Source organism: Haliotis rufescens, unplaced genomic scaffold, assembly GCF_023055435.1.
Source record: "Haliotis rufescens isolate VD_foot unplaced genomic scaffold, xgHalRufe1.0.p SCAF_13, whole genome shotgun sequence".
NCBI classification, from domain to species: domain Eukaryota; kingdom Metazoa; phylum Mollusca; class Gastropoda; order Lepetellida; family Haliotidae; genus Haliotis; species Haliotis rufescens.
The window spans coordinates 15481191-15507229 of record NW_025963813.1 but is presented as its reverse complement, the minus strand read 5'-3'; the positions used below and the strand labels follow the sequence as shown (position 1 = coordinate 15507229).

Below are 26039 nucleotides of genomic sequence, written 5' to 3'. Positions count from 1 at the left end.
GATTATATGCCAAAAGGGGTCTTAAACGGATGTGTCTAATAGTCTACTTACAAGACTTAGACGTATAGAATTTTCAAGGCGTCATGTGAAGGGTATATGTATATTCCCTTGTGATACTTAGACTTTTTAGTGACGTCGTTTCCTGTGATGACGTCATCTGTGACGTCACTTCCGGTGATGACGTCATCTGTGACGTCACTTCCGGTGTCACTATTCTCCCGTATCACTTATGACGTGGTTTACCGTTATGCCCTTTTGGATAGTGATATTTAACGTATCTTAACGTTTCTCCGGTGTGATGACTCCTATGACGTCACTTCCGGTGGTAGTACATTAACCTTCCTATTATGTAGATTACCGTATATCACTTAATCCTTCGATCTCTGATTTCAGTGTTGACATTTGCCCTGTTTTACTAACTCAATAGCGCAGTCCAGTAACAAAGTACAACTTACCCTGAGTTCCTGAGGTACTTCTGAAATCTTCACCCCCCCACCCCTCTTTTTTTCCTTTCCTGGAAGAGGGAGGGAACAGGTTACTTACTTGGTAACTATCACCTGGGCGGCCACCAAAGGCCCCAGAGTGTATAGTCCATTTAGATCGGTCTGTATGTCTCGTAAGTAAAGTTTGAAAAGTGTTGTGGGACTTCCACTGGCAGCTGGCCACGATTTGTTCGATGGATGCAGTATTCCATGTGGTTAGGCTTGTTGCCAGTGCTCTGATTTCGTGGGGTCTGCAGCTACCCCAAATCGGAGTGGAGATTTGTGCCGTTTTATAGCTATCTGTGATAACTGTTTTTAGCCATCCCGCTACAGTGCCCTTTGCGATGTCCTTTTCTGACGAGGGCTTGCAAGAGATAAATAGGCGTTTTCTCTGCTTTCTGTGGGGTTGAGTCGCTGTGATAAAATATCTCAAGGCTCTTATGGGGCAAAGCAATCTATCCGGGAAGTCCACACTTTTACTTAGAGCTGGTATTGTGTATTGCCGATGTCCGAGTGGACCGAAGGTTGACGACTGGTTTTTGGCAATAATTTCAGGGAGCGATCTGAACGACACTGCTTTCCATTCTTTGGTATGGGTTACAGTGGAGATATCAATAGCGTGTAGTTCTGACACGCGAGCCGCCGTAGCCATGGCTAAGAGAAAAGCAGTTTTCTTGGAGACTGATAGTAATGTCGCACTACCCATGGGTTCATACGGTGCTTTCATCAATGCCGACAATACTATAGATAGATCCCATTTAGGAAAAGTACGTGGTACTTTTATATCTTCCCGTGCAAAAGACTTCATAAGTCGATTTAGTACTGGATGGGTACCTATAAATAGGTCATCGTGTTGTAATACTGATGACAGGGCTGATCTATATCCTTCGATAGTGCCGTGTCGTAATTTCTTGTCGTTTCTGAGATGGGTCAAGAATTCGGCTACTATAGGTATCGTTATATCTCCATGTAACTGTTTCCCTCTTCTCCATTCGACGAACTTGTCCCATCTGTTATTATATAAGGCAGATGAGGCTGGTCTCCATGAGCTAGCCACTCTTCGTGCAGCTGATTTAGAGTAACCGGCGGCTTGCATCTTATGCGAGATAATTTCCAAGCGTGAAGATGGAGGTTATCGAGGCGGCCGTAAAATATGTCCGTCTTTGGTTGTCTCAATAGGTCGTGACATACTGGGAGTTTCAGCGGTACTTCCAGCAGGAGTTGTAGACGTCTCGGAAACCAAGCCCTTTTGGGCCAAGCCGGGGCTATGAGAATTATGACACAATCCGTTTCCTCTATTTTCTTCAGTACTCTGTCTAGGAGAGCCCATGGGGGAATGCATAAGCAAACATTCCCTTTCATTCCACGGAGAGCGCATCGACTTGGAGTGCTAGTGGGTCTGGTACTGGGCTGACGTAGACTGGTAGTTTGTTGTTGAGACATGTGGTGAATAGATCTATGTTTGGAGTGTCCCATATCTGGGTTATCCACTTGAACACCTCGGGATGTAGTGACCATTCTGTGGGTACTATCTTGTTTTTCCGGGATAGGTAATCTGCTAGTATATTTAGCTTCCCCGGAATGTGTCTTACTTCGATCTTGCAACTCACTGAGTCCACCAAGGCATATAAACATGTAACCTCCTTCAGTAAAGGCTGAGACCTTGTGCCTCTGTAGGTTAAATCTTGGATAGATGTGAGCGGGCATAGGCGAGACATCCACCAGCGTCTCGACTTGACGGCCTGATCGAGTGGGCTTGTTATCATGTGCTCTACTCTTGCATATCTGTCCTCTGTGGGTGCTGCTATGCCCCTTGTTGAGTAGAATCTTGCGCCTATGTAGGTGATGCCTGTGTGGGTACTAGCTCTGTTTTAGAGGGTGAACCAGGAAACCTAAGAGTGTTAGTAGTGAGGCACACTGTGTTTAAACTAATTGCGCTTGTCCTGATCGGCCAATAGGAAATCGTCTATATACGAGAAGCCTTATGAGCTTATATGGGCGCAAACCGATGATGGGATTGGTGATCCTGGTGAATAACCATGGGGCTAAGGATATGCCGAATGGTAGTACCCTGAACTGGTATCTCTGACTGTTGACTGCAAAGTGTAGGTACCTGGAGTACTGGGGAGTAGAACCCGTGAGTGGTCTCTTGACTCTTTTAAGGTGCTGATAGCCCCTTGCTGAACTTGTGTAATCTTGGGTCGATGTCTGTGAGACCGGCTAGTTCGACTGGATTCGATGTGGTCGTATCTTTGATCTTCTGTAGTTCTAAATCGTTGTCCATTGGGCAAGCGATGTCGGTAGGGTCTGAAGGCATTTCCGGTGGTATCCCCTTCGGGGACTGCTTCTGCTTCCTCCTCTGCGAAGTGGGATGATCATCTTTAGCAGGAACTGTGCTTCTGACGTTAGTCCGGTTGCTGATTGAAGATCTTCCTGCATCTTCAGAATGTGTTCCAGTGAGCTGTTGATGAATCCGGTCTGCTGTAGTGTCATCTCCGTGGGGTGTCTAAGTGTAGGCCTACGTTCTGATTGTTCGGGGTATGACGTTAGTAGAAAAGTTCAACGATGCTCGGCTGCTGTGCGCAGGGGCAACTTGTGTAATCACTCTTATTAATGGCAGGCATACCCAGTCTAACATTAAGTGCCGAAAGTAGCATTTAATGAATATTCGATTCTTGATGACGTCATCAATATATGACGAACAGGGAAGGGTAAGGAATTCTAGAATCAACTGACCGGTACCTCCTACCCGTCACGTTCTAACAAGGTCATCTTGGTATTTTGTCCTTGTATCTGTTTTAAAGGGCGGGCATTAGATTTATAGAGTTCTGCAATGATATGTTAATGGCATAATTATTTGGTCTATAATTAACCTCCGTAGTAGAATCCCCACTGTATAAAAAACAGTATTAGCAATAGATCCGCACCCCCTACTCGGGCTGTGCTGAGACTGGGTCATATGGCTGAGGGTAGCGTAATCCCGGTCGTCTGATCTACGACTGGCCGTGCGGGAATCACGTGTTCTATAACTGTGTGATAGTGACGTAACATCTCCCTCGCTTCTCCGCCCGTGTAACTGGACTGTGTGGCAGTATGAGATGGCGCATGCTTAGGAATTCTATCCTGATTAGCACGAGCTTTGTCAGTTCGTCTATCTAATGGCTAGAGGGTGAATGGTGTGTATTTCTGAGCATACTGCGATGCAATGTCCGTGATTCACGATCTGCCCTATGGTGTACGTGGTAGGGAGGTAATCTATCTCTTTTTTGTTCTCCTGTGTCCTCATAATAATCAGATACAGCGTAGGCTTGCTTGTCTGCTGTATGAGGAAGTACTGCCATATTCAGCCTTATATCTCACTTAATCTCGTGCTTATCAATCCCCGTTTGGTCATGCCGGGTTTGTGCAATCAATTTTTTTTTTTTTTTTTTTAGAGTTTATTCCTGAGCCCTTGATTGCGTGCGCTTTTATCAATTATTACAACATTGAGTTGGTTAATTTCTCCGAATCCCTTTAGTTAAAAACCTGTGAGGTACATCTGCTCCTCAACTTTATTGGGAGATCCTTAGGTCTCTTGAATCTTGTGATCGACCCCTGTTGGCCAAGCCCGGGTTGTGCGACAGATTCTTTTGGATATGAGATTTCCGGAGACATTGATTGCATGCGCTTTTATCAATCTGATCGACCCCTGTATGGCCAAGCCGGGGTTGTGCGACAGATTCTTTTGGATATGAGATTTCCGGAGACATTGATAGCATGCGCTTTTATCAATCTGATCGACCCCTGTATGGCCAAGCCGGGTCATAGATTGCATGTGTGCGTCAATCATAACAGACATTGAATTTTGTTATTCTTTCCGTGAACTCATTTAAGTTAAATGGGGAACGCGGCAGAGGGTGAAAATCGTTAGTTTCTGTCCAAACTCGATGATCGACCGTACCAGACGTTGCCGGATGCAAGTTAGAGGCACTTTCTGTTTGACCGGTAAAATGCATCTGCTCCTCAACATTATTGGGAGAGTGGGATGAGCGACGGGGTCTCTTCTCCTCATAAGGTGAGACGGCGCTCTCGCGCGACACTCGCGCTTTTACGCTTTATACATCATTACAGACATTGAATTCCGAACTCAATTAAGTTAAAAGGGGGAACGCGGCAGAGGGTGAAGATCGTTAGTTTCTGTCCAAACTCGATGATCGACCGTACCATACGTTGCCGGATGCAAGTTAGAGGCACTTTCTTTTTGACCGGTAGAATGCATCTGCTCCTCAACTTTTGGGAGAGTGGGATGAGCGACGCGTTCTCTACTCCTCATAAGGTGAGACGGCGCCCTCGCGCGACACTCGCTTGTAACCCACGTGATTAATATGGCCACCAAGAGCTTAATCACTTGTTTTTACTTGATGCGCTAGTAATCTTTGTAATCAGGATTGTTGATACATGCCTTGTAGAGCTTGTCAATTTTCTCCTTTGACAGAGGCTCGCAATAGCTGCACCTTGACTTTTGTGTGCAGTTGCTTGCATGATAGACATCTAGGGTGAGGGTCACCAGGTATCTGGTGTTGCCCACAGCCTGAACAGACGGGTGTCTGTCCTTGAGATGAAGATCTCATCCCACAAAACGTTTCTAACTAATTACTTACTAGAACTTCCGATCTTCTTATACCCCCGTTCTCTGCTTGTAGACTGCTCACTGCTTGTAGCCTATGAAGCTTGAGAAGATCTAATGTGCTTTGTAAGTGTGGAACTCAATCACGTGTACAGATGTGCAACAAAATATTTTCCTTGTTGTCATCTGGACACACAGGAAAGAAGTGACTAGATTCCCGCCTTGCGCATGCGCAGTGGCGCCTCTGGCAAGGGATAGGGTTTCCCTCACAACTATGGATATGTTGGCAGTGTAGTGGACGTCTGTTGAAAATTTATAAAAAATTATAGTGTGGTTCTCAGCATAAACAGGAATTTATGGCACTGATGTGATAGAGGTGAGGTATTCACAAGAATTATAGGTATTTGGACGCAACTCTGCACAGCGAATCGCCACGCCTTGGACGACTGGGCCACTCGTGCCCCCTTGACTCTGAGAGTTTCTTTGACTTAGGTCTCCGTCATATAGCTGGAATATTGCTGAGTGCTGCGTTAAACAACAAACAAACAAAGCATTGTACTAACAATGTGTGACAAATCTGCTTATGTTTAAAAAAAGGAAGAGTTTTAAGGAATTTTGATTTTTGATCAAAGGTTAACCTGTTAACTGTCGTAAGATTTAATTTGTAAATATTGTTGTTACAGGGTAGTGATTCTTGTTCATTTTAATTAAATATTGTCTTCAATCTCACATGTGACCAGTGTAGATCCAAGGTAGAATAGGTCTTCAGCAACCTATGCTTGCTGTATATGGCAACTGTGCTCGCCGTAAGAGGTGACTAACGGGATCAGGGGATCAGGCTCCCTGACTTTGTTAATGCATATCATCGTATCCCAATTGCGTGGATCAATGCACATGTTTAAAATCACTGGATTGTCTGGTCCAGACTCGATTATTTACAGACCGCCGTCTTATAGCTGCAATATTGCTGAGTGAGGCGTTGAACAACAAACAAACAAACAATTGTGCATGTTCATACCGTGTCAGCAAAGCAGGGGACATAACTCTTGCGAATATCTCACTGATCCAGACCACTGTCTAAACTGGATAAACTTTCGGTCATACATATTTCTGGTTTAGACCAATACCACTCTGTATGACATGTCATTACCACTGTATCATGATAAACTGTCTGCAGGGAAGTACAACGTGATTCTAGACGAGTCTCACTTCAAAGATCTGCTGTACCAACACGTGTCTCCCCCTCCGGCCACGGTAAGCTCCTCACAGTGTCTGTTGGACAAACTCTAAACATGGCAGTGATGTTGAAATTGAGGCAGAATAAATCCCAAGTGGATGAAAAGAAAATATACTAAGATTAAAATAATGAAATGAAAACAAGCTCTACACTTGATACAATTTGTGATACAATAAGTTGAATTCATGATAGTATCTTTGCGATTTTTAAGTCACAAGTCAAAACTGTTTCACAAACAAACATGTTTGAAATGTGTGAAAAAGATGTACGAGGAAAGGGAACACACTGTTACGTCAATACAAGAGGTATGCTTATAATTATTTTTCATCGAGAAATAAATATGTTGCTGTACTTTATGCATTTTTATAATGCTTGGAGAGTTTCATCGTATTATAGTACCGGTACTTTGGTTTATTTCAGTCAAATACAGAATCCTCTTTGATCAGAATGGGTGAGTAAAATCATCATCATCATCATCATCATCATCATCATCATCATCTTTCTGTTTGAACAAGGGGCGGTCGGGTAGCCTAGTGGTTAAAGCGTTAAAACCATACTCACTCACTCACTCACTCACTCATTGTTTGAACAAATATCATTCATATGTTTTTGATTTTGGAAGCAGATTAATATTAACATGAATGAAATAAGATTTAAAAAGAGATTCTAAAAGCATGGGTTGGGAAGCAAAAAGATACATTAAAGAAACCTGCTCGAAGCAAGGTTGATTGGAATTTGGTCTTGAATGGCGAGCCAAGAGTAACTTCCTTCTCAGATTGAGGTACTTTGTGAAATAAGAATTTATTCCTTATTGTGAAAAGGGAAGAAATGTGACCAAATAAGGATGAGTTCTTTGTCAAATTAGGCATTTCACACAACCGATATTGATTACATTGAGACTCATAACCCTGGTCAAGCTGAGTGTTGATGATGCAGGCTTCCCCCACCACACGCTGAATGCTGACCGAGACCAGGGGGAGAAGCCGTCCATGTGTATGTGGTGAGTAGGTGGTGCTCTCAGCATCCATGTGTATGTGGTGAGTAGATGGTTCTCTCAGCATCCATGTGTATGTGGTGAGTAGGTGGTGCTCTCAGCTTCCATGTGTATGTGGTGAGTAGGTGGTGCTCTCAGCATCCATGTGTATGTGGTGAGTAGGTGATGCTCTCGGCATCCATGTGTATATGGTGAGTAGATGGTGCTCACAGCATCCATGTGCATGTAGTGAGTAGGTGGTGCTCTCAGCATCCATGTGTATGTGGTGAGTAGGTGGTGCTCTCAGCATCCATGTGTATGTGGTGAGTAGATGGTGCTCTCAGCATCCATGTGTATGTGGTGAGTAGGTGGTGCTCTCAGCATCCATGTGTATGTGGTGAGTAGGTTGTGTTTTCAGCATCCATGTGTATGTGGTGAGTAGGTGGTGCTTTCAGCATCCATGTGTATGTGGTGAGTAGGTGGTGCTTTCAGCATCCATGTGTATGTGGTGAGTAGGTTGTGTTTTCAGCATCCATGTGTATGTGGTGAGTAGGTGGTGCTTTCAGCATCCATGTGTATGTGGTGAGTAGGTTGTGTTTTCAGCAGTACATATACCCCTGGAGGGACACGCAGCCAGGGTGTGGGGTGGTGGGGTAGGGTGCCACACAACAGATAGTGGGATGGTGGGGTAGGGTGCCACACCACAGATAGTGGGGTAGGGTGCCACACAACAGATAGTCAGGTAGGGTGCCACATAACAGACAGTGGGATGGTGGGGTAGGGTGCCACACCACAGATAGTGGGGTAGGGTGCCACACAACAGATAGTCAGGTAGGGTGCCACATAACAGACAGTGGGATGGTGGGGTAGGGTGCCACACCACAGATAGTGGGGTAGGGTGCCACACAACAGATAGTCAGGTAGGGTGCCACATAACAGACAGTGGGATGGTGGGGTAGGGTGCCACACCACAGATAGTGGGGTAGGGTGCCACACAACAGATAGTCAGGTAGGGTGCCACATAACAGACAGTGGGATGGTGGGGTAGGGTGCCACACCACAGATAGTGGGGTAGGGTGCCACACAACAGATAGTCAGGTAGGGTGCCACATAACAGACATTGGGATGGTGGGGTAGGGTGCCACATAACAGACAGTGGGGTAGGGTGCCACACAACAGATAGTCAGGTAGGGTGCCACATAACAGACATTGGGATCGTGGGGTAGGGTGCCACATAACAGACAGTGGGGTAGGGTGCCACACAACAGATAGTCAGGTAGGGTGCCACATAACAGACAATTGGATGGTGGGGTAGGGTGCCACATAACAGACAGTGGGGTAGGGTGCCACACAACAGACAGTGGGGTAGGGTGCCACACAACAGACAGTGGGGTAGGGTGCCACACAACATACGGTGGGGTAGGGTGCCACACAACAGATAGTCAGGTAGGGTGCCACACAACAGACAATTGGATGGTGGGGTAGGGTGCCACACAACAGACAGTGGGGTAGGGTGCCACACAACAGACAGTGGGGTAGGGTGCCACACAACAGACAGTGGGGTAGGGTGCCACACAACAGACAGTGGGGTAGAGTGCCACACCACAGACAGTGGGGTAGGGTGCCACACAACAGACAGTGGGGTAGGGTGCCACACAACAGACAGTGGGGTAGGGTGCCACACAACAGACAGTGGGGTAGGGTGCCACACCACAGACAGTGGGGTAGGGTGCCACACAACAGACAGTGGGGTAGGGTGCCACACAACAGACAGTGGGGGAGGGTGCCACACAACAGACAGTGGGGTAGAGTGCCACACAACAGACGGTGGGTCGATGGTACGTTCCATGGCCGGCACTGGTATGATATGTTAAACCCAGTCTCTGAAGCCCTGTGGGGATTCCAGGTGAGAAATGGTCACCAGCAGCCTGTTCCAGTCACACAAGGTGATTTACAGATTCGGTGGTCAGTTTTGTTGGCTTTCTTGATTGCATGTCATTGTACTCTGACTGTATGGATTGTCTGGTTGATACTAAATTATTTACAAGCTGCCATGAAGTTGCTTGACTATTCCCAAGTGTTCCGGTGAGCACAAACAAATATTATATTTCTTGGTGTTCCTGCTTTATCGGTTTCACTGGTGGCTATGCAGAGTTGTGGGCCTTTGTCCTACCAGGATCATCTGATATTGGGTGTAAGTGATCCCAGAAAACAATTATCTTCCCTAACATAAATAATGTTTTGAAGATCTTTCTTGTTGTAATGGAGTTTTGATGCATGTCAGAAAGAAGATGGCCCCATGCTCCATTGCTTGACTGACATTTTAAACCAAACCCAATTTATTAATTTCTTGGAGGGATGGAAATCAGAACAAAATGCCAATAACTGATTTATTTTCCAGCCATGCCGATGGAAAGTCTGGCAGCCAAGGCTTCAGCAACAGCGGTTACTTCTGTCCCCAATGCAAGAGCAAATACTGTGAGCTGCCCATAGAGTGCAAGGCTTGTGGTAGGTGGTGGCCATGAGAGACATGTTTGTTTGTTTGTTGTTTTACACCGCACTCAGCAATATTCAAGCTGTATGACCGCAATCTGTAAATAATCGTGTCTGGACCAGACAGTCCAGTGATTGACATCATGAGCATCGATCCAGACAATTGGGATACGATGCATGCATCAACTAAGTCAGCGAGTCTGACCAGCCGATCCCGTTAGACTCCTCTTATGCCAAGCATTGTCGCATCTTAGCCCAAGCATGGGCAGCTGAGGACATATTCTGACCTGGATCTTCATGGGATGACGTGAATGAATTGTGGGGACATCAAAATGGTGGACAAGGTTTCACGAGTAACAGACTACAGATATAACAAATATATTTCACCAGTGCCTTTGTTTATGACCATGTTTGATGTCACTGAGATATCACTCACTCACGTAGTTTCTTCCTTTATTGTTGTATGATATATTTCTATTTCCAGGTTTGACGCTAGTGTCCGCCCCACACCTCGCCCGGTCCTACCATCATCTGTTTCCACTGCCAGCTTTCAAGGAAACCCCAGTGTCGAACTTGTCAGCCAATCCAAAGTGAGTCTGCATTGTGGACACCCGTGAAGATGCGTGTAGAGAATAGGTCTTCAGCAACCCCTGCTTGCCATAAAAGGCGACTATGCTTGTTGTAAGAGGCGACTAATGGCGTCGTGTGGCTTGGTTGATGCATGTCATCGTATCCCAACTATAAATCGGCCGGACTAGTACAAGCAGCCACACACATGCATGCATGTCGCTATATACGTGCAATAATCTTGGACACGACGTTAAACCCAATTTCACCTCACCTCACCTCACCAAGTTTTCGTCAGTAATTTACTTATCATTTTTCATTATGTGGTTGAAATGGTATGTGGTTGGATCATTAGACAATGTTTCCTCTTGTTACAGGTGCTACTCTTGCCAGATCCAAATCACAGAACAAAACGTGAGTGTTATTGTCAAATACAGATTCCTGCTGCATTCCAGGTTAGAACATGTCTCCATCAACATGTTCAACCTCTACTTGTTGAAAGAGGCAACGTTATGTCCCCATCAATTTATTCACAAAAGCAGTGAGATAAAAATCAACAATACCAATCAGAATGTCTTTTCTGAACAAGAGTTCAGAACAAATCTTTATTCCAAAATGTCATATGGATTATCTAAATCAGAAGACATATAAATGCACTTTCAGATGGAAAAGTTGTTTTCCTTGATATTAAGATCGATAGAGGTCCATATGCCAAGAGGGGCACAGGTGGCACAGTTGTCTAAGATGTTCCATTTTGCTGTGCAGAGTTATGTCCCTTGGGCACACCTAAATCCAATGATCATGGGTTCAAATACCGGTTCACCCGATTATTTTTCTAGGTTTGTCAGCCCTGCTCGTGGGTTTTACCAGGTGATAAACGTCTGAGACCGGCTTCTTTCCTCACACATTACGCGGACACGCTGGGATATAACTGGAATACAGTTCCAAGCGGTGTTAAGCCCAACTCACTCACTCATCCCTTATGCTAAGAATAGTTTGATTTGATTTTCTGACCAAGTTCTGCATCATGTTATTTGAACTGGACATGAGACAATGGTTCCACAGTGTCCTTGTGAGTAGAATATCGAACCCTGGGAGGGTTGTTCAGATACCAAAATTTCCAACAAAGTAAACTTAAAATCTATACTTGCCCAGTTTGATTTTCAACTTGCTCTGCTAAATCAGAGAAAGGAAAAAAGACAATTAGACAAGCCAGTGTCACTATCGATGGTCAACCACTGGAACTCACCTAACCCAACCAAGAACCATTTCCGTTTTATTTCATATGATTTGTCCTTTTCCACTTGTATTTTTCGTTTTTTATCGTTTATATTTTCAGTTGTCTTTGTTTCTATATTGAAAAATTGTCCAGAGGATCATCCATGTCAGTTAAACTGGAAATATGATATCTAGAGATACACAATGTTTGATTAGTTAACATATTAACAGTTCAGCCAATCAGAAAAAATCGGAAAAAATACATTCTTAATTTGGAAACGTGTACACTGACATCTCACTGACTTGGTTGATGCATGTCATCGATCCCAATTGCGTGGATCGATGCTCATGATGTCAATCACTGGATTGTCTGGTCCAGACTTGATTATTTACCGGCCGCTGTCATATAGCTGGAATATTGCTGAGTGCGGCGTTAAACAACAAACCAACCAACACTGACATCTCGACTTGATAATGTTAAAGTGACTATCAGAATTAACCATGGAATTCCAAATGGGATTTTTATCCAGTGAGTAGACTGGTACCTGCTTCTGTTCACACACTCGCTATGCTACATAACAGTCACAGCTAGAATTAAAGCATTAGGACAGGGATCCAGTCTAATCCAGCGAGGAGTTTGTGTAAAGGGAGGTAATTCAAAATTATGTTCGAAGCACACAGTGTATCTTCTAAGTTTCAAAGTTAACACCGTCAAGGGCAACTAAATGGTGTTTTCCCACTTGCCCACCAGCACTTTATTGTCATAGGTCGGAAAAGTCCGCCATGCTTTTTAAAAAACCCTGCCTGATTGATCCAGGATGGGGTTCACAGGACCAGTAGAAATAACGGAAAGTGGGGTGATTGTTCCGTTTATGTCATCAACTTGAAATACGAAATGATTTATACCCCTGGTGATATTTTGACCTGTAATCAGAGCTCCAGATAAGCTGCGTATCTGCGTAAAACACGCATCAGAAATGCAGAAATACTCAGTAAAATAAATTCCAAGCGTATCAAATACGCAACGAACATTACAAATACGCTACAAAAATAAAACTTGTGCGTATTATCAAAATATTGTGAAGTAACCCTGCGTATTCGATGAGCAAATCAGCAATGTATTTTGAAATTATAAACGGACATTCCGTCAACCTTGCCAAACTCCACGATGACAGTTACATCATGATCCTTTGCCATCACACTTTCTTTTGGAAGTATCGTGGTATTTTTGAGTCCTATAAAGCTCTCGAACCCACACGACACCAGTTTGAAGGGACTAGATGAATAGCTTATCTTGAGCACTGTGTAATACAGTAAACTACGGTTATTACGAACTCAAAGGGACCACTAATTTTAGTTCGTTATAACCGTAGTTCGTTATAAGTACATATAAAGCATGACTACAGCAAGTAGTCGGGACCAAAAAGTAAGTTCGTTATATCCGTCAGTTCGTTATAAGCGTGTTCGTTATAACCGTAGTTTACTGTATTATAACAACTCACTCACTGACACGTAGCTTCTATTCCAGGTGTATATTTGTGAGAGCTGCAGCCAGTTGTTTTGCCTGGACTGCGACCTGTTCATCCACGAGACTCTCCACTCCTGCCCTGGGTGCTCAAGCTTCAGGGGGACCCAGCTCCAGTCTCAAATACCCATGATTACATGATCAGATGAAGATGTTACATGGGTACAGTGTGTGAAGCCCATTATGGGGCTTCCATTGCTCGCTGTTGTACTTTTGGGAGGGAAGACAAGACAGGCCATTACAGACTTTGTTGCTGCCCCGATATGGCTGCAATATTGCTCACGTAACATTATTTGGGTAATTGATCCCCACCACATTGTACTTGTCATTCAAGCGGACCAAATGGATCTGGTGGGCGGACTGGATGAATTGGTTGATAGAATGTCTTTGCATTCCTTTCAATCACTGACTTGTCTGGTCCGTAATTTGTTATTTACAGGCTGTTGTCATATTGCTGGAATATTGCCGAGTGTGGTGTTTGACAAGAAGCAAACAGAACATTTACTTGTTACTGTTAACACACAAAATATGATGATGAGGAGGAGGAGGATGCAAATAAATGGATCAAAGTGAACTTGTCATTTTAGTTATGTTATTAATTAATTTTTAATTAATTTTCAAAGGAATGTTCTTGGAACCGAGAAATTTCAACCAGTAATATCATGGGAATCTTCCTGTAATATTCTCGAAACTGTGAGACCTCCACCATTAGTGACATTTGAATGTTCTTGAAACTGAGAGGTCCCTTCCAGTAATGTTGCCTGAATCTTCTTGAAAAACAGATGTATAATATCAACTAGTAATGTCACCAGAGTTTTCTGGAAATTGAGAGACCTCTACAAGCGACACTGGAATGTTCTTGAATCTGAGAGGGGACGGTGGGGTAGCCTTGTGGTTAAAGTGTTCGCTCGTCACGTGTGAAGCCCATTTTCTCGTGTACCCTACCGTGTTATTGCTGGAATATTGCTAAATGTGGCATAAAAGCATACTCATTCACTTACTGAAACTGAAACATCTCTACCAGTAATGTCATTTAAATGTTTATGAAACTGAGAGATCCCTGCCCTTAATGTCGTTTGAATCTTGAATCAGAGATCTCTACCAATAATGCGAGAGTTGTTCAAATATGAGGGATCAGTGTTGTTATTTGTTGAGCTAAAAATCAAATTTTCGTTGTGTTCATTGAAATTCCTGCATTCTGATCAGCTGAACTGGTCACGTGTTATTGCATTCATTTCCTCATGAATGTAAAAAAATTAAACCACGCCCACCGAGGCGCACTTCGTTTATTGCTGCGAATCCCAATATTACAGTCGAAGGAATTCCCTTTCTGCTCACGTGTATCGTCATGCACAGGACATTTAGCGACATTCATGCATATTCATTGTCCAAACTACCCTTTGAAACCGAAGGCCGAGAATGAATGAAACAGCAAACGTGCAGGCTCGCTCGCCTGTTTATTTCTCGCTCGCCTCGGTTCAACTTTCATGTCTTCGGGTTTAATTTCTAACTAGCATTTTCCCAACTGTGTTTTCCCGCTCTCATGGAACTAATATTTGAATCTGGCGGTAACTGACCATGTTATTTGAAATAGCCGCCTTCTCCCGGACATATTTCTTCCCGTTGCAGTTCTTCTCGCCGCTTGCAACGCGGATTCATACAGTTTGCACATCGGTTTTTCGATTCATACCTCAATGAACCGAAAAAATCACACAGTCAATCCTTAAAAGCGACAGAGCCCTTTTTCCATCATCATAAGAGATCTATCGTCCAACTCTGTCATGAGCGTGTGTTCATGAATCATTATCAAAGAGTGTTCGCATGGGCGGATACAGTATTTATTTCTGTATAAATTACCACCAAAGACAATAAATAGATCTTAATTGTAGATCTTAAACGTTAAAAGATGGTACTTGTTAATTGTTACCCTGTCTGGCGCTCGGCATTAAGGGGCTAAAACAAGGACTGGTCGGCTCGGAGTCAGTATACTGTGTCTGAGTGGGGTATTCATGTTCAACTGCGGCATGGTATCTCAGTGAGCTAGCACTATAAATCGGCATCAGTCCGGACTAGTACAAGCAGCCACACACACACACGTGCATGCGCGTCGCTATATAAATGCAATAATCTTGGACGCGACGTTAAACCCCATTTCACCTCATCTCACCTCAAATTATCGATACACCTGAATCTTAAGGTAAACTGCTCTTGGCATAACTGCCTTGTTTTGATTTTGCCATCCGTTTTCTGACTCGTATGCATAAATATACAGATAAACAAGGAAGGAACATAATTGTTGCCTTCGGGGATGCCTACATGACTTAATGTCTCTATTTCACATAAGTTATATTCAAGGACGTTCAGTATTTAACTCAATTCGTTCTCAGTAAAATCAAAATGGCATTTGCTTTCATTTTGACAAATTGTCCTGAACCTCCAAAGATAAAGATGTAACTATATGTAAGGTCACCACGTTTAATGACAAATGCATTGATTTTGTCGAACGGAACTCACTGGCTCTTGTTGAGGACATCACAGATGAATCGCACAATATGTGATGTCAATATTTATCGGTGGAGCTTAATGTATATTTGATAATATTTTGACTTCCGGTCTATCTGTTCGTAGCGAAGCACTTGTAAGAGCCTTCTTTCTGCCTTGGGCAGGTAGGTTATCCAGTCGGCCATGCGTTTTGTTAGTGTTGAATGTTTTTGACCATTTATGCAGAAGCGGCTCTGTATATTTGTCTAACTGTATCCTAACAACCGCCGATAGCTGAATGAATTATTCAGAGATTATTGTCACGTTTGATATCTATCTATAAAAATCTATCGTAAAATACATATTATTGTGGAGCGAATTTCTCTGTTGTTGGAGGTCTTTGAAAAACATTTCCTATTTGATAAAAGTTGTAAAACCAAAGGTTGTGATGAAAGGCCAATGGCTTTGAAGCTGCCCGGGGCAGACAAGTCTGCTCAACTCCACAACAATAGGCCTTTTGACGTAAATATCTCACCGACAGATGGTATATATTCTTTGTTCAGATTCGTGCAAGAGGCAGACTAGTTTTTTTGCCACTGCTTCCAAACATATGTTGGGTAGCCTGATGGTTAAAGCGTTCGCTCGTCACGCTAAAGACCCGGATTCGATTCCCAATATTGGTACAATGTGTGAAGCCCACTCACTCACTCAATCACTCTCCTTGAAAGGGGGAACCACATGTATTTCTTCATCGTCCCGAGGCAAGGGAGTTTAAAAATCCAGTTACCACCATTGCCGAATTCGGCTGGAATTTCCAGGCTCGATCGTAGCGCCACCAGTGGCTAATACGACTTAGGTCCCTTCTATGTCCCTCCTATTGACCAATCACATACCAAACTCATATCACTTGCATTGGCTTCAAACAAAATGGCGGCGCCCAGTCACTCGATATTATCGATAATCAAGAACAATATTGAAATAAAACGGGTCGTTTACGCATCAGGATGTCCAGTTCGTTGCGCGATTTTGGTTGGACAATGCATTGACTCGTTAGTCCAGCCAAAATGTAACTCCATAATTCCAGCCTAGTTCAACAAGGTGGAAACTGGACTTTAATAGTCAGTTAACGCCCTTGACTCGGGATAATGACACTTCTTTGTAATCACATCTCGTCTTGTAAAGCTGAATCAAAAATAGTGAAAAAGGTTTTTATACAGCAAATTCTCTCTCACCCCACCTCTCCTCCCCCATCCCCACCCCCTACACGCGCGCACGCACACACACACACACACACACACACACACACACACACACATACCCACAAACACGCACGCACGCATGCTCAAAAATTAACATGGCCGGTCATTGAACTAACCAAGCTTGCTGCATTTTGTTGTTTGATACAAAATAAAAAGAACACCTTTCTTACAACAGATTTTTATTTCTCAGTAAAGGATCACAAGGCACGGAAGAGAAGGGATCTTACCTATTAAAATAACGCCATGGTAGCGGTTCCTTTGTAAAGCGATACAAATTTCAAAACGGTATATAAATGCTCTAAGTCCCTTGAATTAACCCAATTCACTCTGGAAAGATAATCTGTGCCTCCCTGTACACGTAGCTCGTTAGTTATTTTCTAATTGCTCCCCACAATGACAGATTAATCCGTACATTAGTTAATCCGGTCTAATCCACTGAAAACACTGTCGTCCGGATGAACGAGGTCACTTTGTTTAAGATCGAGTAACATTCGTGACTCATTGAAGCAATTAAGTATTTAGAGAGCTGCACGCACCTTGTAATGTGTTAAAATGGACAATCGTGTCTTATGCGTCTTGTGTACCCCTAGGTGTCTAAGTAGTTTCTTGGAGTCCCCATTACTTCCTTTGTGGCTTTCCAATTTGTTTGTTTTTCAGTTGAGTGAGTGAGTGAATTGGGTTTAACGCCGCTTTGAACAGTGTTCCAGTTATTTCACGGCGTGTCAGCTTAATGTAGGAGGATAGCCCGAAGTGATGCAGGTCTCAGACCTATACCACTTTGGTGAAACCCACGAGCACGGATATGGACAAAAGTAGAAACATAATCGGGGCGAACCGGGATTCGAACCCACGATCATATGTTTCTGGCGTGCCCAAGGGACGCAACTCGAATGACGGCGAATTTGACGACTGGGCCACCCATGCCCCCTGATATTTTCGAATTTAACATGTATTTGATAAACCCGAATTCTCCCATCTCTCTGTCCCAGCATGAACTGGAGGGCGTTCTTTACATTTACACGCATCTTAACATCACGCTATTGTTGGAATTCACTGGCCATTCCCTACATGTAAACCTGAGGCAGCTATAGGTCATTTTGCAAAACAATAGAGAAAATATACATCAACCATACCATGGTTAAACTTAATATTGATTTGAAGACAAGGTTGACTGCAGATACTGTACTGATTTGAAGATAGGGTTGACTGTAGAGAGAACTGGATACTGTATTGATTTGAAGACAGGTTTGACTGTAGAGAGTACTAGATACTGTATTGATTTCAAGACAGGTTTGACTGTAGAGAGTACTAGATACTGTATTGATTTGAAGACAGGTTTGACTGTAGAGAGAACTAGACACGGTATTGATTTGAAAACAGGATTGACTGCATATATTTATTTGATTTGAAGATAGGGTTGACTGTAGAGAAAACTAGATACTGTATTGATTTGAAAAAAAGATTGACTGTATATATTGTGTTGATTTGAAGTACTAGATACTGTATTGATTTGAAGAAAGGGTTGACTGTATAGAGTACTAGATACTGTATTGATTTGAAAACAGGATTGACTGCATATATTGTATTGATTTGAAGAGTCGGGTTAACTGTAGAAAGTACCAGATACTGTATTGATTTGAAGATATGGTTGACGCTACATACTGTACTGATTTGAAGAAAGAGTTGACTGTAGAGAGTACTATATACTGTATTGATTTGAAAACAGGATTGACTGTAGAGAGAACTAGATCCTGTATTGATTTGAAAACAGGATTGACTGTATATATTGTATTGATTTGAAGATAGGTTTGACGCTAGATACTGTATTGATTTGAAGAAAGTGTTGACTGTAAAGAGTACTAGATACTGTACTGATTTGAAGACAGGTTTTACTGTAGATACACTGTATTGATTTTCTACATAATGTGACAGTACATATATACACCACTAAAAGTTTGGACAAGTGTTTCATTGGACAACGAGAACTAAATAAATATCACAGGGTGAGCTTTGTATGAGAAGAACTTGCTTCAGACTTAAGTGCTTTGAGCAAGAAGTGGCCATCATGCTATGTTTTAACACTTCCATCTTAAGATCTTTGTCGTCAAACACAGTGTTCTGTATTCTTTTAGAAACAAATGCTAACATGTTAACGATTTACACGGCAAGAACCCTTTGTTGAACACTAATGGGAGTCTTCACCTCCCTGATATGAACATTAGAAAAAGTTCTGAAATGACTTAGTACACAGGTGTTTTGGGGGTGCTCGCCATTCAAAAACAACACCATGGTTACCTTCGATCGCTAAAAATAGACTGGCTTGTTCTAACCAATCAAAATGACCATGCGATCAAGATTTGAACCAATCAGACATCTCCTCTTATAACGTTTTGTTGGTGGTGGCACTCTGCTCTCCTAATGCCCGATGTTATTTACACAAATGGCGGGAAAAGCCGCGTGGAATCGAGGTTATGAATTGAAATTTGTCGACATGTTGTTTCGACTTGAACATATCCCAATTCCGTCTGTGTCTTAAATTCAAGACACGTGGCAGACAGATAATGATTCAAACTTGCACATTATCAACACGATAACTGGACACCAGTGTTGCCTATTTTTGCTATCTGTCAATTGATGCACGAAAGAATTATCCCCGTTTATTTAGGTTTTCATTGGTCGTCTATTCTTAGATTCACGTTATTCTATTTTTAGGGATCAAAGGCTACGTCAAACACATGGCACATGAAATAACGCCACGCGTATATGCAACATTTAAAAGAAAATAGACAATATAAAAGAAAATACATAACAAACATCAAACAATTGAATACGCCAATGTAGAAAATAGGTTTCAGCAGTTTGCTTGTTTCATTTACAGGTAGTCATCGATCGTACAATCCAACCGCTGTTTTATCCCAAAGCAAAGCTAATCGTGTTATTTTGAACATCACTGTTGTTGCACAGATCGGTAATTATGATGTTTTGCGATGAAAGTGAATTTCATTGTGATGTTTTTAGGTCATGTGGTATTTTAGGTCTTCCAGCGTTTGGATATCGCTCGATGACTTCCTCTATACCACTGACGAGTGGTTTGTTTATTTAAAAAATGTTACTTGTATATTTATTGACTGACTATCCAAAATTGACATCTATAAGGATATTGCATTGCACAAGAATGCTAATATGGATAAATAATTATGTACATTTCTCATGAAGTTTCTTTCACTCGTTGCTACGTGTTATCGACGAAATATATCACATAATTGTTTGATGACTTTGAACAGCTTCTGTATAACTGTATAATGTAATTAAATATGTAACATGTTTGAAGTGTCAATATTGTAGATGTAAGCAAAACAATATATATTTTAAACAGTTTCATTTGAAGAACGTAGCTCGAAAACTCATTCGATAGAGGTGCATGACTTTTGTTCGTTGATTTTGAAACCTGTTCCATGAAATTTTAGTCACGTAATAAATATACAGTTAAACACCGTTGTGCCGAAGTTGAAGGAACCTTCGTAAATACTTCTATTTATCCGAGGTTCGACACAACCGAAAATTATGAATAAAGAAGGAATACGCAGGAACAAGGTTTACAAACGTAAGCTCGACACAATGGTGTTTTACTGTACCATAATATTCGAAACACCTCATCTTTTCCTGCCTGATATTTTTTTTCCAAAACGATCGAATACATCAACGTCAACATTGTACCTAAATGGTTTGATAATCTCATTTAGTACGGACAAGCTATATTGTGTTACATGTAAATTTGTTCACAATGAGGTGTTCCGAATGGTCATCTTACTGAACATTCGTGACCACTCGTATATTTCCGTCATCTCATTACACAATCGTGATCACTCGTACCTTATCCCCAAGTTCTCATTCGTCAACATTCGTGAATCATTCGTCACCACTCGCCTCTTTCCGTAACCTGCAAGAAGACTCGTCCCCCTATCGATGAATGTTATGTGCGAAAATACGACAAACCTATCAGAATGCGCGTATGATTTCAAGTTCTTCGTCAAAGAATCCCTCAGAAATAAGTTTTGATTTTACATATGTCTAGCATCTAAAAATATACCCAAGACACAGTAAAATGTGCCAAATCATACTGTATAATTCCGCACGTCCCGATGTGCTTTAAATTGCATCGGGGAAAATATATGTGAACCATTACGCAACGAGTTGAAATTGTTTTAGGTATGCCCGTTTGCGCTAAGACTGAACTCGGTCGTGAAAAAGCCATGAGAGTCGCACGAGTCGCTATTCGGTTTGTCCCGGAATAACACGAGTTGGTCACGAATGACTCGTGAATTTCCTTCCTTTCAATTCGTGGCTTCTGCACGAACATTACAGGGTTGAACACACGAAATTAACACGTGTCAGCGAATGTCTAATTATACATTCTCCACAATTAAAGTTTTTTCCTCTAAATCGATACTTATTCAGGATACGATCACTAATGTCACGATCTGCCGTGAAAAAATAGACTCTACTTTCGTGCCTTTCCGTGATAGAAACATTCAGCAGATCTCGGAATGGCACGAGTGGTTACGAATGTTATTTAGTATTGTTGACCAATCACTGTCACTGGTTCCATGTTCGGCCTGTTCCGGCCCTTCATTTCGCCCTGCCACTTGAAGACTTCCGTTTCCTTTTTGTTCACCCAGCTTTTGCAGCAAGGCAGGTGCATCAATATGGCCACAACCAGGATGAGGCCACCCGCACACGCGAACCCCTTCAGGAGGCCCTCCCACATCACGGCGTTGTTGTCGCGCTTGGCTTGCTGAAAACACAAGGCAATCAATGTTTACAGACAAAGCTAAAAATTGAAGGATATTTGAAGTGTGTTGGATGAACAAGCTTTTTGATTTAGATAATGTAGGTCTATCTTTCGTTCCAGATTTGTTGTCGCGGTTATTGCCGTTGTTGCCCCAAGTGAGTGAGTGAGTGAGTGAGTGAGTGAGTGAGTGTTATGCCACATATTACCAACATCCCAGTAACATCGGGGGACACCTGAAATGGGCTTCACATATTGTAACCGTGTGGGGAATCGAACCCGTTCCATCAGCTTGACACGATAATGCTCAAACCACTTGACAAGACATGGCCCAGATGAAAGGCAGGCACTCGACAACATTGAATATTTTGAGTATTTTTTGTTTTAACGGGAATTCAAACACAACACTCCACACTCACTTCCATGGAATAACATGACATAAAATTTCTAAATAGCAAAAGACACCAGTTCAGCATGTACCTGACAAACCTGCAAAATTTCATGAAAAAATATTGAACGGTTTATGAGTTATGCTCCGGAAACGAACCCTACCCTCACAGAACCTAAGTCCATCTTGTTGCCATGGAAACGTAAAAAATAATAATTTCTAAATAGCAAAAGGCACCAGTTCTGCATGTACTTGACAGACCTGCAAAGTTTCATGAAATAATATTGAACGGTTTCTGAGTTATGCCCCGGAAACGAAACGGGACGGACGGACGGACGGAGCCCGTTTCTATATCCCCCGCCAACTTTGTTGGGCGGGGGATAATAAAACAATACCACCATTTACGCAGCGACTTCATGCGTGTCCGTACAGCAGTATGGTGATATATGTGCCCAGGGAATGTGTCATACACAACGGGTGCCCAGGGAATGTGTTATACACAACAGTGTTGGTGAACTGTGGCAGCGTCATCGTTTACAGCACAGAAAACAATGTTCCACAAAACGTCGATAAACGCATCGCCTCAAGGGAGATATTTACGATCTACGTGAACACTGAACAGCACATTATCTACTGTGCAGGACAATCAGTTGGAACTGAGAGTATTTATCACCTTGACAATCGCTTTGAAGAAGCAAGCCAACACCGGGACCTGTGTTTGTCGCCGTGCAAATAGATGAGCCATACATTTCTTTCAATCGTCCATTTGAAATACTTCACATGCTGTGTGTCTTGTACTGATAGTATAAAATACATCATATATCACTCTGGCACCTATCACACGGGAACACAAATTAACTATTTGTCTGGACGAATAGACAATCCCTTCACAGTCTGAACATCGACCGAGCGCTGTACAATGGACAAGGCTGTCTATTCCTATTGAGCTAGATCTTTTTGGAGGTGGACTATAGCGATGCCCGCAGTGACGTCAGAACTGGACGCTATTGATATTATATCCTATTGATAACAAAAAAAGAGCGGTATAGATGTCAACCTTTACATCTTGGGCGCGTTGCAAGCCACGAATCGCTCAGAGAAAACAAATTGATCGCTCATCCTGGGGTCTGCAACAGTTCGAAGCGCTTTCCCACTCTGCCAAAATGGCGGCGCAACTACCGCTTGGTTGCCTTGACGTAATGAAGAACGTAATAGAAGAGGCTCGATGACAAGCTGATGAGGATGTGGAGCAGACTGAGGATGATGGGGTGATAGCTGCCTTTGCTCATTTCCTCGTTGATCCAGTCAAGAAATTCTTGTTCCGCTGTCAAAGTCAACCGCCGTTTTGGTTTGAGACATGAATACCCCACTCAGACACTGTATACTGACTCTGAGCCAACCAGTCCTTGTTTTACCCCCTTAATGCCAAGCGCCAGACAGGGTAACAACAAGTACAATCTTTTAACGTGTTTTGGTATGACGCGGGCGGGGATCGAACCCCGGACCTTCCGCTCTCCGGGCGGACGCTCTACCACTAAACCATGGAGGCGGTCTAATGTGGGAGGAAAGCCCGGAGTGATGCATGTCTCAGACGTCTACCACTTCGGTGAAACCCACGAGCACGGGTATGGTGCTGACAAACCTAGAAACATAATCAGGGTGAACCGGGATTCGAACTCACAATCATAGGTTTCTGGCGTGCCCAAGGGACGCAACTCTGCACAGCGAATCGCGGCGCCTTAGACGACTGGGCCACCCGTGCCCCCACCAGTGGACGAAGGCAAATTTTGTTTTGGTTGACACCGAAACGTTTAACTTTAAAAGGTTAATTTAGAATGTTTTAGTTTGATAACGAATTCATTTTTCCTTATCACTGACAGAAACAAACAATTGGATGGAAAGTTTTTTCGTGTCGGCAAACAGTTTAAAGTAAAGTGGTGTTTGTTGATATGATGGTTTTTTCATGTGCACGGGGTACGAACTGTTGCCATGTCTTCTATTTAACCCTGTGACAAGGCAAACACATGTTTATTAGACCTTTGTCACAGAAACAATATACAATGAATATTACATCGTGCTTCTCGGTAGGGGAGTGTAGTTTTGTATGGGATGGGCACCCTAAGGACACGACCGGAAAAACGCATGGCCTTGCAATACCTATCTTCCTGCAAAACATGACGACGCATCACTCCGTGCATGGCCGACCAGGACACAGTCTTTTCCAGATCGATTTATTGCATTTGATTATTGATTTATTAGCCATACAAACTCAATAGGTATTTGCCACTAGATTAGATATTGCCACAAGACTAGATGTTATATTGAGTCACTGTGTCTGACCCGTGAAGATCCGCCGGGCCGCTTGCACAAAGCGATCTTAGCGCTAAGATGATCGTAACTCCCATACTTTAACATAGGCTTACAATAGTCTTAGCGCTAAGATCGCTTTGTGCAAGTGGGCCCCGGGTTAGAAGAGGCTGCTTTGAACACTATCTCAGTGACATCAAAACATGGTTTTAACAAACTTAAAGGCACTGGTGAAATATATTTTTTTTATATTCGTAGTTTGTTCCTCGAGAAATTTTGTCCACCAGTTTTCTGTCCCCACAATTCATATACATGTGTACCTGTGAAAATCCTGGTTAGAATAGGTTTTCAGCGACCCATGCTTGCCTCTAACGTTGTGACATGTAGACACCAAAGGCTGGAACTGCTGGAGTATTGCTCGACATAAAGAGAAAGTTTTCTATTTGAAAGTTGAAGTCATCCTCTTGTCATACATTCTTGTGGAGAGTGCTTTGTCACTCTGAATCTGTATGTGTAGCGGCCATAAAATTTCCGAGTCCCGTGATGGGATTCGAACCACGGACCTTCTGATCCGAGGTCGGACGCCTTGTCCAAAGAGGTTAACCCCTTCAGCAAGATGACAAGGTAAGGATGTCATCTGTGGGATGACTCCACGCCCTGCTACATATGCATAGATCTAAATGTGAGACAGACGATGCGGTGTCACTGGTCTCCTTTATTTCTCGTTCAGAGGGGAAGATCAGTGGGAGGGAATCGGCTCTCTGACCGTTATTTAACGATCTTAGACCATCGATATACCTGAAGCTTAAGCTTAACTCCTTGAACATGTGACCTTGTTTTGACCAATACGGGCTCATACGCATACACAAAGATGATCAACAAGAAGGGGTGCACAATTGGCGCTCACGGGGACGCCTTCTTCTTAAATGTCTTACCCCCAAATTTTACATTATCAATGAGGAAGTCCAGTATTTCACATATTGTCTTCTCGACCCGTTAAGATCCGGGGTAGAACAGGTCTTCAGCAACCCATGCTTGCCGTAAAAGGCGACTCTGCTTGTCGTAAAAGGCGACTAACGGGATCCGTAGGTCAGGCTCGCTGACTTGGTTGATGCATGTCATCGTATCCCAATTGCGTGGATCGATGCGCATTATGTCAATCACTGGATTGTCTGGTCTAGATTCGATTATTTACAGACCGCCGCCATACAGCTGGAATGTTGCTGAGTGCGGCGTTAAACATCAAACAAACAAACAAACAAACAAAATATAATTGTTTTCTCAGTCAACTTCACATGGCATTTGCTTTCAATTTTGCAAATTTTCCTGAACCTAGATAGATATGTAACTACATCTATGGTCCTGACGCTTAGTACCACAAAGATCGATTTGTTCCCTTTACCTTGTCATGAGGGAGAGTGGTGTTACAAGTTAAAAAAATCAAATGTTTTGACAGAATTAAATTTGGTCATTTTCTGATATCACAGAAAATCAAGCAAATCCTGAGAGTCTTCGAGAACCCACATGGTATTAATTCCACTTGTCTCAAACACTTTCTGTGAATATACAGAAAAGTCCATCCTTGATGTATAAAGGATTACGTTTATTCTTGGAGACAGGGATTCGGTGGTATCGTGGCAGGACCCAGCACTATATCTCCCTTCGTATGGATTTCGTTTGGATTTTTATGGATTTTCACAAGGAAGTTTAACCT

The 26039-nt window shown here is 42.8% G+C and overlaps 2 protein-coding genes across 2 annotated transcripts in view; one reads left to right on the top strand and one right to left on the bottom strand.

Moving 5' to 3' along the window:
- Positions 1-13680, top strand: part of LOC124116381 (general transcription factor IIH subunit 2-like) — a 25127-nt gene extending 11447 nt beyond the window's left edge. The window contains exons 8-14 of the mRNA XM_048394225.1: positions 6266-6342; positions 6746-6776; positions 7262-7325; positions 9700-9806; positions 10276-10381; positions 10736-10772; positions 13105-13680. Coding sequence (XP_048250182.1) covers positions 6266-6342; positions 6746-6776; positions 7262-7325; positions 9700-9806; positions 10276-10381; positions 10736-10772; positions 13105-13242 — 560 coding nt within the window. The 3' untranslated portion in view covers positions 13243-13680. The remainder of the gene's footprint in view (positions 1-6265; positions 6343-6745; positions 6777-7261; positions 7326-9699; positions 9807-10275; positions 10382-10735; positions 10773-13104) is intronic.
- A 7269-nt stretch (positions 13681-20949) lies between these two features.
- The window catches only part of LOC124116379 (macrophage mannose receptor 1-like), a 37850-nt gene continuing 32760 nt past the window's right edge, over positions 20950-26039 (bottom strand). Inside the window, exon 5 of the mRNA XM_046477693.2 lies at positions 20950-21636. Within this exon, the coding sequence (XP_046333649.2) occupies positions 21415-21636 (222 nt within the window). The 3' untranslated portion in view covers positions 20950-21414. The remainder of the gene's footprint in view (positions 21637-26039) is intronic.